This window comes from Ursus americanus, chromosome 26 (assembly GCF_024610735.1).
Source record: "Ursus americanus isolate L20-20 chromosome 26, mUrsAme1.1.p, whole genome shotgun sequence".
NCBI lineage: Eukaryota > Metazoa > Chordata > Mammalia > Carnivora > Ursidae > Ursus > Ursus americanus.
In genome coordinates, this window is record NC_142152.1 from 38,107,512 (window position 1) to 38,126,662 (window position 19,151).

Here is a 19,151-nt window from a genome sequence, read left to right on the forward strand (position 1 = left end):
GGAGAGATTTTCATTTCTTTTTTCCTCACATTTCCCAAGTACCTAGAATTGTGCCTGCCATGTAGTGAGTGCTAGCTACTCAGTGTTTGAGTGAATGGAGGTGTGTATATGTGTGTGTGTAGCACTGACAGGATCTCTGGGTTTATCGCAGGTGGGGCGTGGGAAGAGATTTCTGGCTTGAGGAGCTGAAGAATGGAATTCTCAGTAACTGGGGCAGGGGAAACCACAGGGGAACAGGTTTAGGGGTAGGGTCAGGAGTTTGGATTTGAATTTGTTGGGATTCCAGAGGACAGTTAGAGATCCAGGAGCCAGTGTACGAGGCGGTGGGTGCACAAGTTCCTGGAGGCCTTGGGAGGAGCGGCTGGGGAAGGGAGGAGTCATTAGCCTAAAGGTGAATTTCTGGTGTTGAGTGTTGATCTTGACCAGTAAGATGTCTTTTTAGGGGAGTGGTCCTGCTTCAGTGTGCAGTAAGCCTTTCGTCATTCAGAAGCTGATTTTCCCTTTTATGGGAAAACTCAGTCTTGCTTCTTTCTTCCTTCTTCAACCTGGTTTTGGTATGTTTTATTTCCCATTTATGCAAAAAATGCAGCTATTTTCTATAGAACTAATGGCTTTCGTGGCAAAAAAAATTATGGGCTGTGATATTCCTTGTACTTTTTAATACCTTTTACTTTTTAATCTATTTGAGGTCTTTTCCTGTTTTGTTTTTGTAGCCTTAAAAGTACAGCAGTTATTTTGTGCATGTTTTAAGTTCTGGTATGTCTCTTATCTTCTGTCCCTTACAATTACAAAAATGTCTTTTACATTATATCTCGAAATAAGTTTCTTACTTCACTTTCTGGACTATTTCTGACTTCAAAAGCATACTTTCCATTGAAGAAGTGATTTATGTAAAAAAACATATTCTAACAGGATACACATTTGCATTCTAATGTTGCTATAACCTGGAGTTATTTCTTAGAAGAGATAAATATGTTGTGTTTGTGATTAAAAAATTACAGAATAATTGTGTTACTCTTTTAGATGAGATTGCTAAATACCTGGAAACAGTGAAATTACTGGACTATGCCGAGAAACCTCTTTATCAGAACTTGCGAGACACTCTTTTGCAAGGACTGAGAGCTATAGGAAGCAAGGATGACGGCAAGCTGGACCTCAGCCTCGTGGAGAACGGGGGCTTGAGAGCAAAGTCAATAACGAAGGTGAATTTTTGTTCCTAAGTTATCCTTTGGCTTCCTGTGATGGTAATTGCAGCAAACATTAATTTTAGGGAAGTAAATCAGTAAAGAAAAGTGTAACAGATTGCTTGGCAATTAAGTATCTGTCACCATTAGGTAAAGGGACACTCTTTATGAGACATGAAACATGTAGAGTTGTAGAAGAATGAATAGACATCTATTTCTTATGTCCAGTAGCAAGTTCGTAAATTCCTGGAAAGGTTCTGACTTGGGGTACTGATATCTGGCAGGGGGATTTGGATGGGGGTCACTCGTTCGTAGTGTGGGTGTTTTTTTTCTCCCAGGCCACCTAGAAGGGTTGGTCTTGTCTCTTAGCTCTTCCTCCTTTGTTGGTGTGGTCAGTGTTTATCATTTGAAAATTGGTGTTTGAAAATTACTATTTGAAAATTAACGTTTGAAAGTTTCCTTGTTTGCTGGTGTGAAGTGCTTACCATTGGAACGTTATTTTGCTCTTTAAAGAAGTCATTATGTAAAGCTATGTATCTGCATCTGAAGAGGTTAATTTATCAGAGAGATAGGTTAACAGTGAACTTTATGGGCAAAGTATTGTGCAGGCATGTAAATAACTTCTGGTATCACTTTAAAATTTAGATTTTACAGGTATGCATTAACTTATTGCTTATTTTTAATAGTTAAATTATTGATTAACTCAGATTTCCTTTATAGTCTGAAATTATTGAATAAAATGTGCTAGCTGCTTTTAAGTGGACAGGAACTACTTTTAGAAGAAAAAAATATGTATTTTAAAGATTTTATTTATTTATTTGAGAGAGAGAGTGTGAGACAGAGGGAGCACAAGCAGGGGGAGCTGCAGAGGGAGAGGGAGAAGCAAGCTCCCTGCTGAATAGGGAGCCCGATGCAGGGCTCAATCCCAGGACTCTGGGATCATGACCTGAACTGAAGGCAGACCAAAAAATGTATTTTTTTACAATACTGACTATTTTTATTGTCACTGACTGTAAATTCCAGTAGATTATTTTGGAAATCTCATATTCTGAACTCTGAGCAAAAGGGTTTAAAAACAAATTTTCTCTCTTTAAAATAAGGAGCATTATTAAAAGGTTTTTGTAATTCTTTTTAACTTATAAAGGAGATGGGAATTTTGAAAATGTATCTTGAATTTGACTTTTTTGGCAAATAGTAGGTCTCTTTGTAGTTTCACTCCAAAATCTGAAATTATACACATGCATCTACATATACATATTTTTTCTTTTGTAAGTTTTGTCTTAATTGCATCGCTCCATTTTTGTGGTCAACAAGTGTGCTGAGAGCCAGCTTTGAAATGAAGAGGATAAAATGGCAGCCCGAGTGGAATTTTTCAGTAAGGTAGTGAACTTACAGTTTGCATGTATGTATAAACATTCAACATGCATCTTCCTGCTCAGGACAGGTTTCTGTGCGTTAATATTTATGGATAGCTTCTGCAGTGTTTTTCTCTAAATTTTTGCTGATTGAGAAGTAAAGATCTCTGTTGCAGTGAGAACTTGTCCAGTGCCATACCCCCTTACTTTGCAGATCAGTGTTATTTGGACTTAAATGCTGGAGAAAATTTGGTTTCTGCAGCTTGGCTGACTTTATAGCTGAATAGGTCAGTCTGCTGCAGAGCTAACATCTGTGACCTTACAATTCTCATGTGTCCTTGGGTAGTTCAGAAAGCTGGAAATTTCCTGCTAGATCATCCCCTACATGTATAAAGCTTTATTTAGAAGGAAAAAAAATGAATAGCAAGCAAACTATTAGATTTCCTTCATTAGTTTACTGCCATTTTTCCCCCTCCCTCATAACTGACACTTGTATTAAAAAGAAGTTAATAAAAGTTAAGATTAGGTAAGATCATGAAGCTGCCTAATGGCCATGTAACTGGAGGTGAGTTGTTAATTTGGTGGCCTTTTGTCTTGTGTTTTAATGTGAAAGAGTTGGACCAGGCCAGTTTTCTTTTTTAAGATTTTCATTCATTCTTTTTTTTTTTTTTAAAGCCCCAGAACATTTTCTTCAAATAAATTGTAAATACCCCACATTTAAAGCAGATAGGAACAAAGCTCCACCAATTGAAAAGTTAGGGGCTCTCTACAAGGAAAAGCTTTTTCTTTGATAAATTAGTATTCCATCTCTTTTTTTAGCAAGGGGCATATAATCAAGATGTCATTTTTTGCTCTGGTTCCTAGGAAGCTCTGAGTTAATTACGATGCTTAATCATAGAAATTATATTAATCCTTATAATTAGCATATTTTCTCCTTTCCCTTTGTCATGATTTCTTAAAGCTTTTAAAGTATATGTTCTTTGTATTTATGACACTCAAAGCTCTTTTGGAAAGGGATAGTTTTAATCAGGTCAATATGTATTTCTCTTTATGTTCCTGAGAGTTGTCCATTATGGTAAAAACTTGTGAGAATTGATTAGCAGTGGAATGAAACAAGGTTTCTATCCATTTTTAAAAAGCCATGCTTGATTATGGTACAGTAAATTTGGAAACTAGAGTAAAATATGAATTTACCCACTTGAAAATGTTCAGCCTCAATAGCCCAGGAGTTTTCTTTAAAGCAAGGATTTTGGGATAACCTAAGGCTGAAATAGAAAAAAACAAAGTATCAATCTACCCTTAGGAAGCACACAGCCCCAGGTTTTCATTGTTGATTAGAACTGGACACTTGCATTAGGATCGGGCAGTCCAGTCCCAGCAGTTATTGGATTCAGTGTGTACTCTTAAACCAACATTCAACAATAGAAAGGTCTAATTTATGTACCTGGTCTAGGCTGGGTCCCCAGGGCTATAAAGATCAATAGCATGTAGTTCCATCCTTAAAGAATTCCTCCCTGTCCCATCTGGGTTAAGAACAGCTTAATTTACTGGAAAGAACTCAGCAAGTTAAAAGGACATTAATACCTCCATTAGCTATTTTCTTGTAAGGTTTTGATTAAGTTGCTTGCCCAAGCCAACAAAAAGGGCTGTTCATTAGAATTTCTCGAGCCTCATCCCTGGAGATTCATTGAGTAGGTCTGGAGTATGGCCCTGTGATTTGCATTTTTTCATTTTCAGACAGTATATACTGTTGTTTCCTCTGAATGACTCGCACATAGCCTTCTCTCCACTCCCACATTTTTTAGTTCTTTTAAGTTATATTATGCTAGTTGGGCTTCCCAGAGTTTCTCTGAAAAATGATTAACCATTAAATAAATCCCTGCTGGCACTCAGCCTGGAACATGGTACAAAGAGACGAGTAAGAGTAAAGGCCTTCCGTTGCCAATGAGTGGCCTGCATCTGCTCTGGTGGACAGCTTCCTGTCTCTTGAGGTGACTGCACCCCCTGCAGTCTATAGTTTCAGTTAGATAGCCCCAAATAAACCCTCTGAATTTGGCGGAAGTCTGTCTAACTTGGTTAGCATGCTAGAATAATAGAATAATGTATTTTCCTTAGGTAAATTTAGATGGTTGAAGTTGAGATGTTTCTCTGTTTTCTTTTCCTTTTTTTTTTTTTTTTTAAGATTTTATTTATTTATTTGACAGAGACAGCCAGTGAGAGAGGGAACACAAGCAGGGGAAGTGGGAAAGGAAGAAGCAGGCTCCTAGCAGAGAAGCCCGATGTGGGGCTCGATCCCAGAATGCTGGGATCACACCCTGAGCCTAAGGCAGACACTTAATGACTGAGCCACCCAGGCACCCCTGTTTCTCTGTTTTCTGATGGGGATTTAGCCTTAGTTTTCTTTTCTTTTCTTTTTTTTTTAAGATTTATTTATTTGAGAGAGAGAGCTAGAGAAAGAGGGAACACAAGCAGGGGGAGTGGGAGAGGAAGAAGCAGGCTCCTAGTGGAGGAGCCTGATGCGGGGCTCGATCCCAGAATGCTGGGATCACGCCTCGAGCTGAAGGCAGCCGCTTAATGACTGTGCCACCCAGGAGCCCCTAGCCTTAGTTTTCTATGTAACTGGATTCATTGTTTACTAATGATTCTTTCGTTAGGTGCTTGAGCTCTGTATTTTAAATCTTGTCTTATTTGGCTGGATTTTGTCAGGTAGCTTTTTTTCCCCTATGTGTATACATATTTTTAAAGGTTTTATTTATTTATTTGTCAGAGAGAGAGAGCACAGGCAGGGGGAGCTGCAGGCAGGGGGGAAGCAGGCTCCCCGCTGAGCAAGGAGGCTGATGTGGGACTTGATCCCAGGCCGCCAGGATCATGACCTGAGCCAAAGGCAGACACTTAACCAACTGAGCCACCCAGGCGTCCCTTTTCTCTATATTTTTAAATAAGATTATGACATATGTACAGAAAAAAATGCACAAGTAAATGTGGAATTTGAACTTTACAAAGTGAACATGCATATTTAAACATCCCCCAGATCAAGGTATATATCATCACTTGAGCCCCAGAAACCTCTCTCAGGCCCCCTCTCAGCCATTATCCCTTCATTAAGAATAACCAGTGTTTTGACTTATAACACCATAAATTAATTTTGCCATTTAAAGAAAGTTCATAGTAATAGCACCATGAAATGTATACTTTTTTGTGTCTGTCTTTTATTCATTATATGTCTGAATTTCCATGCTGTTGTGTGCAACAGAAGTTTTCTATTTCTTTTTACTGTATAGTATGGCTATTATATGAGTACATCATAATTCCTTTATCTCTTCTATTGATGGACGTTTATACTGTTTCCGGCTTTTGGCAGTTGTAGAAATGCTGGTTAAGAATGTTCTTGTAATTTCTTTTGGGAACTGCATATATTTATTTCAAGTGGGGTATATACATAGTGGGAGTACTGGGTAGAGGGCTTACTTATGATTAGCTGTAGTAGGTGCTGCCAGGCAGTTTCTTCCAGCAGCTCTCCCAGTTGATGCTCTCACCAGCAGCTTACAAGAGGTCCAGTTGCTTATCGACACTAGCTGTTACATTATATTTAATTTTATCTCTTTTGGTAGATGTGTACTGATGTTTCTTTGTGGTTTTAATTTAATCTCCTTTAGAATATTGATTTTGAACACTTTTTCATATGCCTGTCAGTCTCCATTGCCCTTTTTCTGTGAGGTGCATTTCAGATCTTTTGTTTATTAAAAAGCGGGGAGGTTGTCAGCTTTCTTTTGATTTGGCAGACTTGACTACTTACTTTGTATATGTGCAATCTATGTATTGCACACATTTTTTTTTAAACAATTGGTAGTTTATCTTTTCATTCTGTTAATGTGGTAATATCTCTTGATGAACAGAAAGTTCTTCATTTTAATGAAGCCTAATTTATCAGTCTTCTTGTTTATGGTTAGTGCTTTTTGTATTCTGTTTTGGGAAAATTTTGTCTACCAAGATCATGAAGATACTCTGTTATTATCAAGAAATATTACCTTTTGTATTTAGGTCTATGATTCAACAGCAACTGATTTTGTGCATGTGTAAGTCTGTGTTTATTTACCTCCTGTGGATAACTAGTTGATTTGAACCATTTATTGAAAAGTCTGTAATGTCCCCACAGCATGTAGCCGACTTTCAGGTAACCATATATGTTTGGGTCTGCTTCTAGAAACTCTGTTGTGTGCCATTGGCCCATTTATCTTTTTTGCCAAGCCACACTGTTTGGGAGTCCTCCAATTTTGTTCTTCTTCTTTTTGTCTTAGCTATTCTTGGCCCTTCAGCTTTACATATAAATATCAGAATCAGCCTATTAATTTCTACACAAATATTTCTGGGATTTTGATAGAGATTGCATTGACTCTATCATTTTGGGGAGAATTGACATCTTCACAATATTCTTTTCTGTCCATGAATATGGTACACCCTTGTATTTATTTAGGTGGTCTTTCATTTATCTCAGTCATGTTTGCAGTTATCTCTGGCTGTGTAGAGATCATATGCATCTTCCATGTCTATTTTCTTCTCAGTGCTTAATTCTTCATCTGTTTCTTTTGTATCATCTGTAATTACCACAGAACTTCCTTCATGTCATTTGGTTGTCGGCTCTTTCTGCTATTTTTTATGTTTCTAATGTATTTATAAGTTCTGTAGTGATTATTGTTCTATTTATTGATTGTGCAGTTTCCTTGTTATCTGTTATTTTCTTTCATAAATTATTTCTCATTTACTCAGTTTTTTAAATCTTTTTTTTTTTTTTTTTTTAAGCCTCTAGTGCATGTCATAAAATTTTCTTCTTTTGGGAGGACTGTGTTTTCTTTCAGAGTGGAATCTTCTGCTGTCTTTTGCAGGCTATGACCATTTATTTCATCTTCTCTTTTTGTCCCCAAGGATTCTAACTTTGTTGGCATGCTTCTTCTCTGGATTGTATTAATATTGAATAGAATAGCTTTACCTGGGCTTAACAGATTATTGTATTCATAAATCCTTGGCTTTCCCATTAGATGAAACTGTTTTGCTTTTCTTCAGAGTTTAGATTTGAGAGTTTGGCGTTGTTAGGGGACTTTCTTTGCCTGCAGCTCACACTCTGGGAGGATCTGGAGGGCCATAGCTCAGCTGGTACTGTAGGTCAGATTACCTGTCTTTATTTAGTACCTGCTCCATTCCCTTCCTGGGAATGAGGCAAAAATTTGGTAAAATCTAAATCCACGGTGATTCTTCTCTATGTCTTTAGCAATGTTTTACTCATTTTCTCTTTTGTCATCTATTTTGGTCAATCATTGTTTATTGTTGAAAATAATTAGTCTTGAATGATTGTGGCTATTCTGCCCTCTTTCTCCAGGTTTCTTCTTCAGGGAAGGAACAGAATCCTATGTCCTGCTTTCAGTGAGGGACTGTGGGAGTAGGGAAGGTCCCTTCCAGGGGCTGTTCCAGTCTGTCTTTTCAGTCTTCCTATTTATATTTTATAAATTGAAAGTCAGTGGTGAAAAATTTCTGAATGGTGTTCACCTATGTTCTTTTCCCCAGTATGGTTCAGTGGTGTGTAGGAGCCGCATGTTGCTTTCTAGAAGCATCTGACTCTTCTTGGCCACCACTTCCCAATGGTTATGGTGAGAGGCTCTGTCACTGTTGCTGTTGAAATGGTTCTTAATTGTTATTTTGTGTTTATTTCTTCAGAGTTTAGATGGGGCAGAGGTTGAAATATTACCCCCAAAATGTCCCTTATTTTTACTCACAGTTTAGCTTGTTTGTGGGTGTGAACATTTCGGGGTCATCAAAATCTTTGCCCTTCCTCCACAAGAGTAGATCACATGGGTTGTGCTGTCACCCTCTCAGCTCCTCATAGACCGTCTCTCACATTATAGTCACCTGACATTTCAGTTTTTGTACACGTGGTAGCATTAACTCATCTTCGGTTAATGATATTAAGTTCTTCATTATGGTATCTTAAGAGTGGAGAACTTGAACTAGTGAAGAACACAGTATTCCAAACTTTGTTAGTCATATGTTGAAACATTTTCTTTTGCTAAACCCTTTCCCCCAGACCTGTTAATAATTAGCAAAATTCACGAGTTGTACTTGGTTTTCGTATCTCTGAAGTAGATAGCTAGATGTGTCGACAGGACATCTGAACGTAAGCAAATAACAACAGCAACTACAATAAAACGAAGAACTGCATGAGCTCCATTTACAGTGCAGCAGTACTTCACCAAATGGTATTCGTGCACATGGGGTTACATTGGACACTTACTTAAGACAGTTTACAGAACCCTGAAGTGGTTTATTCTAGGACTTACAGTTTTAGAAGCTTAACATGTATGTGTTTAATGTTTGGTAAAAGCTAAGATTACTCTTTTCTTTAATCTATTTTTTAGCATGTATTTTTCTACTTGAGGGTGCAGCCTGTAACAGTGCCAGGCACACAGTAGGTGCTTAGTAGATATGTGGTGGGTTCTCTGCCCTAGATAAAGTGAAGGCCTGTGTTATTGCAGAAGGAAATTGTAATATTCATGATTCTTGTTACAGCCTTTATCACTGGAACTCATTTAAAATAATAAATCACTTTAATGCATTCTGGCAGAATATTTTTAGATTATTCTTCAAATTAATCTGCCCCTCTTTTTAAGTCACTCACTTCCTGACCCACTTCCCATCTTTTCATTTCTTCTTTTTCTGATTATATCTGACCTTTTCCTGCTTTTTCTCAAAATATATCTGTAATTACTTAATGTCCACTTAAACATTACATAGTTTATAAAGGGCTTGGAGTAAAATAGGAAGTCAGCTCTTTATTATTACAACACTAGTTAAATAGTTACTCGACAGGTGCAGACCCGTAGATATTTCTGTGTAAAATACCATGCTAGGCTCCACGGGAGCTCCCCAGATGAGGAGCCATAGTCCCTGCCCTCTGGGAGCACGTGCAGAAGGGAGCAACAGAGGTGTGGACGAGGCTTTCCCGGGCACACAGCTCTGCGGACTCTCACGCTTTAGGAGGGGGCGCGCTCATGTGAGAGCGTAGCAGCCGGGAACTGTCAGGGAGCCAGTGTAGCTCCCGGGACGGAAAGTGGAGTAGGAACAAGGAGCTCTGAGTTCTAGTCTTTCCCACCCCCAGCTGAGAAACACTGAGCCAGTTCTCTTAGCCTTCTTCTGTCTCCAGCCTCAGCGTTTTCTGTCTGTATTGTGAATTTTAACTAACTCCACTGGTTTTATAAGTATTGTGTAACACACGTGTCCGCTTTGCTTTCATAGAAGATATGTGTTCTGTGTTTTTTACTGTTGAGTAACAGATAACCTATTTTTTGGGTTGCTATTAATGAATGTAGGAGCATAAATAAATAATGCTCTTAGTTTATAAAGTATGTACCATTTGCACAGTGACTTCAGGTGGCCTTAAGGAAATAAGTAAGATGAACTGATTGGTGCAGTCAGTCTCTAAATAATTGTATTTAGAGTTCTTTGTTCATGGACACAAGTACAGTACCAAACATTTAGAAATTCTAGGCTGTATATTCTAAGTTCCTGTAATAAACATTTGTGATTTTTGTAATAAAGAGTTAAAAACCAACAACAGTCCTGAATACTCCTCACCTTTGATAATAGCCGTGGATCTGACTGGCTTTTCTTAGAGGCTGTTGAAAGCATCTAGAGGTGATCTTTTGATGTGTGACCTGGGAAGCAAAGAATGAATGGGTCTTTAGTTTTTGCCTGGCAAGATTTTTATTCTTTGTCCTGTTAAAACAGCTTTAAGTCTCTAAGTGGTCTCTAGTCAGTGTTTAGACTATTAGTAAATTATCAGTCCAAATGCATCTAGCTGATTTGTCTTCCCGTTTCTAAGCTGGAAGTGAGAAGCTGCTAATTAACTAAATTTTAGCCTAGCATATCTGAACACTTCAAAAATACAATGTGTAATACATACGCTAATGCCCTTTGAAATAAACCTAATTTTCTGCAGATATTTTAGCTGTGCTGAATTAAAAGAAAACTCTATTTTAAGTTTATAAATCATTCTGGTGTGTCGTACAATATTTTGATATCATTTATAAATGCAGAGGCACTTTGTGGGACCTGGTGTGGAATATGACAGAATCAGAGATTAGCGTGGTCCCTTTGTGAAGTCGTTGTCTGTTCAGGGAGAACCAAAATTGCCCTATCTGAAGCCCAAGATGTTGACAAATAACAAAATGAGGCATTTGGAGATACTCAGGAGAAAGAAGCTGCCAGTGGATAGTTTGGAGTTTTACTCATTGCCTTATAGAATCAATAACACACTTAGATGCTGTTAAGCGTGAAGGTTTGGTGGTTTTTGTTTTTGTTTTTTTGTTTTTTGTTTTTTTTTGAATTGGTCTTTTCCGTAGACCATTGGCCCCTCCTGTCAAAACTAAATACAGTCTCAGAAAAGTTGGGCGGGAGATAACCAGCTGAAGTGTGGACTAATGAAATTCAGTGCTTTACCTATCGCATGATGCTTAAAATACAGGGTTTTTTTTGTTGTTGTTGGTTGAATACTGGCTGATTTTCATTCCTATGTAATTTACTTGCATGGAGATTAAGAAAGCTCTTTTTTATTACATAAGCTTGAGAACAAGATGAATGCACTAGGTTCTTGGGTAGAATGTATTGGATAGCTCCCTTTATAATGAGCATTTACAAATCTGCCTCCTTAAAATCAGAAAATGCATTCTTTCCTGTATGGAAAGCAATATAGTAGTGAAATATTCCTCCTTAATTTTGGTCCGAACGAACAAAAGTGTCTGTGTTTATTCCTGCCTAATGCATCACAGATCTGCTGACATGCTAACCTTGGAGTCTTGGCTGGCGTTAATCAGGCCTGTGCGCCGGCAGGAAAGATGTACCTAATGCAGTCCATCAGTGCAGTTTGCATATGGAAGTCCTCACAGGGGAGCTGCCCGTGCCAGCTGAGGGTTACCTGCCCACTGCAGTTATTGTATGTAATTATCGAACCAATCTGTTCAGCCCAGCAGGGTCTAGATGGTAATCATGAAGCAACACTTTGGAAAAGAAAGATGTAAGGCACGCTCCCCTTCTCTCATCAGTTATATGAAGTTACAGCCACTCTTAACAGCTGTTTTTGAGAGGCAATACCTCCATATACAAATCTGCTAAATGAATGCCTTTGGAAGTTTCTTAAGGTTTAGTCAAGTTATTTTTGTCTGTGGGAAGCGTTTTCTTTAGGATCATGCGGGGATCTCAGAGTTCTGATCTTCCCACGGCCACCTTAAGAATATTTTGAAACAGTGGGATTATTTGTAATATGTAGATAATAACAGTTCTGACCATTTGGGGGTTTTAAGGTAATGTGGTTTGAGTTGAGTGGAGCTTTCCCATGCGGCTCTCTGTGGAACAGAACCCGTGGTTGCCATCAGGCAGGAGAGCGGTGTGCTGTCAGCATGCAGTGTGCAGAACGGCCCGAAGGAAGGGAAATTCTCAGATGAAGTTTACCTTAATATTAATTGTTAGGAAATATAAGCGAGGGCATTGTGATGCATTGTGAATCTGAAATTGGGGGCAGGTGAGAGGATTTCCTAAACGAAATCCAGGCAACGCAGGGAAGCTTTGAATTATCATTTGGATTTTAACGCATTTACATTTGAGACTACGTGGGATAAAGTTATAGGAGAAATACCAAGTTATAAAGTTATTACTAAGTCCTTCCATAGTCTTTCCTACATGTGGACGTGTTGAGTAATTTAAAAACTTCACATAGGACTGAACTAGTTAGAAAATGTCATAGTGATAGAAAATAATAAAAAGAAACTGAACGAACATTTGGGAAGACCGGCTGGTGACAGAATATAAGCATTAACTCCTAAGTAACCCTCAACTAGAAAAATAAATAGGAAGTTGGAAAAGCTTGAGGGGACGGTGGAAAATCCAACCTATTTTTGACATTTTAGGAGAGCTGTCTTTTAAGACTCTTCCTTTACAGACAGGTGTCCCCCTTAAACTTTTAATGAAAAGTATACCAAAAGAAAACATTTATTGGAAGTTTGAATGAGATTTTACCACTGGTTGATAGGGTATAACCAGTGATATACTGTACGGACAAGGTGTCTATTTTCCCATTTATCAAGTGGATTACCGTCCCACCCCCCACGTACGCCACACACATTGTAAAATGGGGAGAATAAGTGTTATTGGCCTGAGTGGTAAAACCAAATTTGTTAAATGCTTTGCTTTTACAATAGAGTTTCTGTATCACCAATCTTGTTGGTTAGACTTTCAATGATGAGCTATAAGAAGCATAAAAAGTTTGAGGTGGTTAGAACAAACAAGCCGACATTCAGACTGATTTTCAGACTCACTGAAGATTCTCTTAATCCCATTTTCTTCCATCCTCAGCCCCTTCCCCTCAGGTAACAACCACCCTGAAGTTGTGTATATTCTTACTGTATGTTTTGATACACCCACACCTGGATAAATGCGCATATATACTAGTATTTGGTAAGTCTGTGTATTTACTTATCTGACCGTCAGACCACATCTCTCTCTTTTAAAAAATCTTTATATGTAACAAGCGCAAGAAAGGAATTGAGGAGAGCACTGAATCCAGTGTTGAAGATATGGAATGCTCAGAGATCCAGACAGAAGAGGCCATAAAAACTCGTAAGTTGAACAGTCTTGCTATTAGCTTTTTCCATATATAAACACAGATTTCATTTCCTTCCACTAAGTAAGAGGTTAACTTATGGTTGTAGTATTTTGATTTTATAATAAAATATCATACGAGAAGATCTTCTATTTGTATAGTACTATCACAGTGTCCTTTGGACATACATTGTACATTGTACAACATCACGAAGTTGGGGTGGGGAGCTGCTCTCATATTGCATCCAGGGAGCCCAGGACATGGAGCACTTCAATGGCAGAGCAGACTCTTACCTCTCAGGCTACTGTCTTTCCATTCCCGCACATTGATCTACGTCACGGGATACAAGGGAAGGTCCGGATCAGGCAAGTAGTACCTGGGTTTACCGCGGCTGCCAAGGTCCACTGGCCTGAGCTGCCCGAGTGCTCCCCACAAAGTCTGTCAACTCTTCTTTTCTCTCAACAATTTGGGACATAAGGAATTAAAGCCTCAATCATCACTTTTCAAAGCTCTTGAAGCAAAAAGCAGAGTATAAAGTCATTTCTGAGATGGCTCGTAAACTGGGCCTGAAGGCTCTTCCAGTATGGAGCCGAGCCAGCACTGACATTAGCAGGGCCGCGTCTGCAAAGGGCACAACAGGGATGGCCTTCCGTGTGCTCCGCTTCGTAGACGGCCAGTGCGGGATGTGTAGGCACGCCTCTGGGTGCCTCAGAAAAGGGAAAACAGATTCCAGGTTTCACAAGAGATGGTTTCTTTGATGCAGTGAAGAGATTCGGTGCTGGCTACAGTACCATGTTTTTCTTTTTCCAGATTTCTCTCCTATCTTGCTACCTTTTGTTTATTTATTATTTTGTTGGTTCTGAAACATTTCTCACTTTTTAATAGAAAAGGCTCATTTTTGGTAAAATGCTCATTTGGTAAAAAGGCGCATTTTTTGTTAAAGCCCAAGTGTCCTGTTGAGTCAGGCCAGGGAGGTATTTTACCTTTCCTTTGATAGTGTTGCCTGTGCACGTTTGTGGAAGGCAAACATTTGACCTTCAAAGAGAATCTTCTGCACTCGATTCTGTTAACATGGTCTTTCTTGAATAGTATGGATAGAACATCCTTAGGCTTACGTGAATTCACCCAAGAGAATACTGGGGGTGTCTGGAGAGGGAGGATAGAACTTTAGCCTGGAGGCTAAAGGTTTTGAAGAAGTTCCTTTCTCTTCTGCAGCCATTTTCCGATCCCTACTGTTCTCCCCGCCTCCCGTCTTGTTCATTTTGTTATTAGGAAGTGAGGAGTCCCGAGGAGCAGTGCATGGAAGCCTGTCTCAGCCAGAGGCTAGCAGCAGCAGCTATGACAGTGAGTGGGAGCAAAATTAAGGAGCATTTGTAAAGATAGAGCAATATTCTTCCTTTTAAAAATCCCTTAAATTTTAAAACGGGCAGTTTTAGTTCAGCGAAGGGCTCACGTTGTGATAGTAAGGTTGATACACAGGGTATCAACTCATTTAGAGCAGAGTGAATTCACAGCCGTGCATGGAGAAGACTCATGCCTCTTTTGACTGCCTGAAGGTCATTTGTTACCTGGACTTTGCTTAATGAGCATCAGAGTTATTTGTTTTGATACATCAATGATTTTACATTGGACTATAATTATGCAAAAATGTTTTTTATACCTAAAATTTTAATTTAAGGTCCTTAACACTGCTGGTTTTTACTGGGAGAAAATATATTAGTATATTTGTTTTATTTATTAATAACAAAAGAAGAGTGTGGACCCGATTGCATATTTAGGGAGAACAATCCAGATTTTTTGTTTTAGTTAAAAAAAATAAGTTAGAAAATAATCACATTCTCCCTTATTTATATAAACTCCAAATTGCTTTATTTAAACGCTGTTTCTCTTCTTACTGTAATTTATCCTTTCTCCTAAAGTATAGGGCTAGTTGACGTATTTTACTGTCTAAATATTCCTAAATGAGAGAAAAATTACCTGAGATGGTAAAATGATACTGCTTCTGGCCCTCCCCCCCCAAAAAAAGAAGGCCAAGTGTTCATGAAAATATATATTTGTATTCATCATTTTAAAGTAACTTGAAGGAGGAGGCACATTATTACATTTGAATTTTGTTTTAAAGAAATATATAATACAATTCAGTGACTTCTGTGTTCTAGAGCTTTAAGATTTTGTGTCATAAACGTGTGTCAAGAATGGTTACCTCTAACAGCAGCTTTAGAAATGTCAGTTTCTTCATTAACAATTTTATTTTCAAACACAATTTATGGTTTACAATATGGTAAGAGATTTTTCTCACTGTGTGATCTTTCAGAATGCTGTGCCTGGCAAAATGGGAGCAACTTTCCTTTAATATCTATTTAGACCATTTTAAAAACGTGTATAATTTTCTTGATACACCTAAACTCATTTTGAGTAGTTGGGGGTCTATTGTGTAAGAACACATTCTGAAAGCTTTCAAAATGTGTATTGTGTAGGTTTTCGCAAAGAAAGAGAGGGGGTGACGGGGTGGTTTTCAAGAAGAACAGAGGCCTCTAATCCTTTTATTTTTATGCAAGGCATAATTTTTACCAATTGAGAAAATTTGGTTATTTGCTGCAAGTAATTTTTTCCCCCACAAAATGATAAGCCTTAAAAAACCATGCATATTCTGGCATTTCAGAACTGTCCCAGTACTTCAGAATTGTACTAAAAATTAGTTAATGTAGCCATGATATTTATGGCTAGCTGCTTTGTCCCTCCCTTTCATGAAATGGACAGTACTCTACAACCCTCTCTTGTTAGTGTTATATTTAAAGTAACCTTGAATTTTGGTCCATTCTTGAGAAATCTGAGGGAAGCAGGATTTACAGTTACCTCTTAAATATCTATGATCTAGTAAAAAAAAAAAGGGGGATATTTTTGAGGGCACACTACAAAGAAAGTTCCACTTGTTTTAAATTTTTGCATTAATAGAATCATAGAAGAGTACCCAGACTTTTATTTTTCCTTTTCCAGATATTAAATTTTACACATTAATCTTAGGATTGCACCTTTTACCAGTGGTAATGTATTATTAAAATGGGTATGTTTTTTTAAAGAGAATGAGAAGAGGAAAAATATTTTTTCTGCCACAGTTAGAATTTATTATTAGGGAAAATACTGAATTGATACCTGCAGCAGAGACTCTGCATTGCAGAATCCTGATTATATAATAAATTCCAGGTAGTGTTTTTAGTTACAGTGAAAAATTTTATATCTAGGTTGAAGGGGATAAGCAGCAGTGGTATTTAAGAGTAAAATGACAAATTGGGATGTTAATGAGAATAACACTACTTGAACATAGTGATAACTATTGTTAGGTGTCCTTTGTAATGTGACCATAGATTCCAAATTTATTGAAAGGAAGATGTACTATAGTACTGATTATTGACCTGGATTTTGTGATACCCTATTACACCCCATCTCATTCCATCACAACATTCTTAGTTTTCTGTGCAAAATTAATTTCAAAATTCTTGAAATAAAAAATTAAAAATCTACCATGGGATATTTTTTATCTATCACAAAAATTGAAGAAAAAGCTCAAAAGTTTAAACCAGCCATAGTGTAGGCTATGCATTATCAATGGCAGGAAAAAAAAAGATACCCATGTAAATTTGAAGTTGGCTTTAATTGAAGTATATAGCAATTTATTTTTGGAAAAATAAAAAACAATTTTTAAACTGATCTTCCACATTAAGTAACTTAACTAAGCCCGTAAACAGAAAACCTTTAGAATTTATTGTGTGGTAAATATTTTGTCCTAGATTTGAAGAATGTTTTGTACATTTCAGAAAAGAAGTATTGATCTGTTGTTTAGTGCATTCATTGATTAATTATGGGCGACCCCGCTGTCCCGCACCCTGGTACTGTTGCTCTTTTCCTGGCCGGGGGAGGCATGAGGCAGTAGGAAGGCACACTTCGTTTGCCTGCGCTAGGCAGCCGTGATCAGGCTTTATACCCTCCCGACTGCTGTGCTTGCCTTGGAGGTAGAGTGGGCGTGCCAGGTGGGGTTGCCAGGAGTCTGCTTGGTGAGGTGGGATTCCCATGAAGATTTCTGCCCCCAGTAAAGAATCACTGATTTATTCCAGCTCAGGAGTAGTGGATAGAACCTGTCATAAGGTACTTAGTCCAGCGTCAGATGTGGTGCCTTTTTAGAAGGCTGCTCAGTTGGGGCTCTAATTCCTAGTGGAAAAGACTTCGTGTTTTGGAATGGCCCAGTGCTTTCCTGCCTAAAGAGTATAGGTAACAGGCTTTAAAAAACAACACATTTTATTCCTTGCTTTTGAGAATATGCATTACTTCATCACTTCCCTCCAAGAAGTGAATGCCTGTCTTGTTGCTATAGCTTACATTAGGAGTTATTGTTTTACATCACACAATAAAAATTTGGGGGAGAAATATTTCAGTGCCCTTGTAAATTGGATGTGTTTTACCAGTGGGAGAGTTCTGTGGTGACTTAAGACTGAAAGGTAGATGTTAGCATATTTTTGGACATATTAAGAAGTTGACACAATTTCTTAAGATTTTCAGGCTATTAACCATTACCCTTGTGTATGAATTTTATTTCCACAAGTATTCATAGTCAATTAGATTTTTAAATACAAATAAGTATATATGGAAATGCTTATATTTCTGTTCTTCAGTTTTTGTAAGTTAATGATTTGAATTTCTTTGTTTTTTCTCTTCAAGGTTCAAAAACCAGAAAGAGAGTCCAGAAGTAAATCAAATGCTGTCAACCGACTTTTCTTTTCTTCCTGTCATTTGATTTTTTCCTCTTTTTCTATTTTAAATGTTATATTTTCATGTGAGTCTTTGAGGATGGGGCTAACCATGAAATACCTATGTCTTTGAAAAATACAAACTTTTTTATTAAGTAAATACTTTGTACAATTTATTAAAGGCTAATTTATAAACTTGAAAATCTTTAGGTCATACTCTTTAAGCTCATCCCGAGCTGTATGTGTTTGAGGGTCTGAAGTAGCTGTAAGAAACACCACCATGATGTTACTTTCTAATCATTGTCCGTTGCCCTGAGTGTATAGAAATGCTTGGCAAATTCCTCACTTCTAGGCAGTTACACAAACCTTAAAATAAAAGTCTCTTTTTGCGTGATGCAAATACACCATTTGTTGTGGCCGTAAGATTTGGATTTCATTGGTACTGTTCAGTTCCACAAGCATTTATTGAGCACCTGCTGTATGAAGCAAGAGGAGCAATAAAGGGAGAGGATTATGAAAGCAAAAGTGGGGTACTGAGTAGGTCTGTGGGAGACCAAACACATGTATTTGAAAGTTAGATTGCAGAAGGACTCCCTAAGCATGCAAGTGGTAAAGAAAACAGGTGATAAAGTATCAAGTGGTAGCCTGATTACAGATTTATAGACTAGCTTCTTTTAAGGAGATCCTGTGAAACAAAACAAAGCAAGCTTATTGCTCGTTCACAGATTATTTTTCTTATAAGTATGTTTTTTTGTGGCCTATGATGTCTGTGCAGTAAACCAAGCAAACGAGAGTTTTAGTGATCAGACATTTTCAGATTTGGACTTTTCATAGTTGCCCTGGCAATAAAAGCTTGGGATTTAAACCTTTATGAACAATTTCAGGGTTTACTTTGTTGCAGAAATTGGAATTGGGGGGTGCCTGGGTGGCGCAGTCATTAAGCGTCTGCCTTCGGCTCAGGGCGTGATCCCGGTGCTCTGGGATCGAGCCCCACATCAGTCTCCTCCACTGGGAGCCTGCTTCTTCCTCTCCCACTCCTCCTGCTTGTGTTCCCTCTCTCACTGGCTGTCTCTCTGCCAAATAAATAAATAAAATCTTTAAAAAAAAAAAAAAGAAATTGGAATTGGGTTGGATTTCCTAAAGGGTGGTACACCTTACCGCTTAATGGCGTGTCCCATGTTTGTAGATGGCATAGAGACACACTTTTATTTCAGCATTTAAGCATTAA

At 38.0% G+C, this 19,151-nt stretch overlaps 1 protein-coding gene across 1 annotated transcript in view; it reads left to right on the plus strand.

Moving 5' to 3' along the window:
* The window catches only part of VRK1 (VRK serine/threonine kinase 1), a 77,125-nt gene extending 59,064 nt beyond the window's left edge, over window positions 1-18,061 (plus strand). Inside the window, exons 11-13 of the mRNA XM_045815773.2 lie at window positions 1,024-1,202; window positions 13,111-13,198; window positions 17,895-18,061. Of these exons, the coding sequence (XP_045671729.1) occupies window positions 1,024-1,202; window positions 13,111-13,198; window positions 17,895-17,926 (299 nt within the window). The 3' untranslated portion in view covers window positions 17,927-18,061. The remainder of the gene's footprint in view (window positions 1-1,023; window positions 1,203-13,110; window positions 13,199-17,894) is intronic.
* Window positions 18,062-19,151: the final 1,090 nt, after the last annotated feature.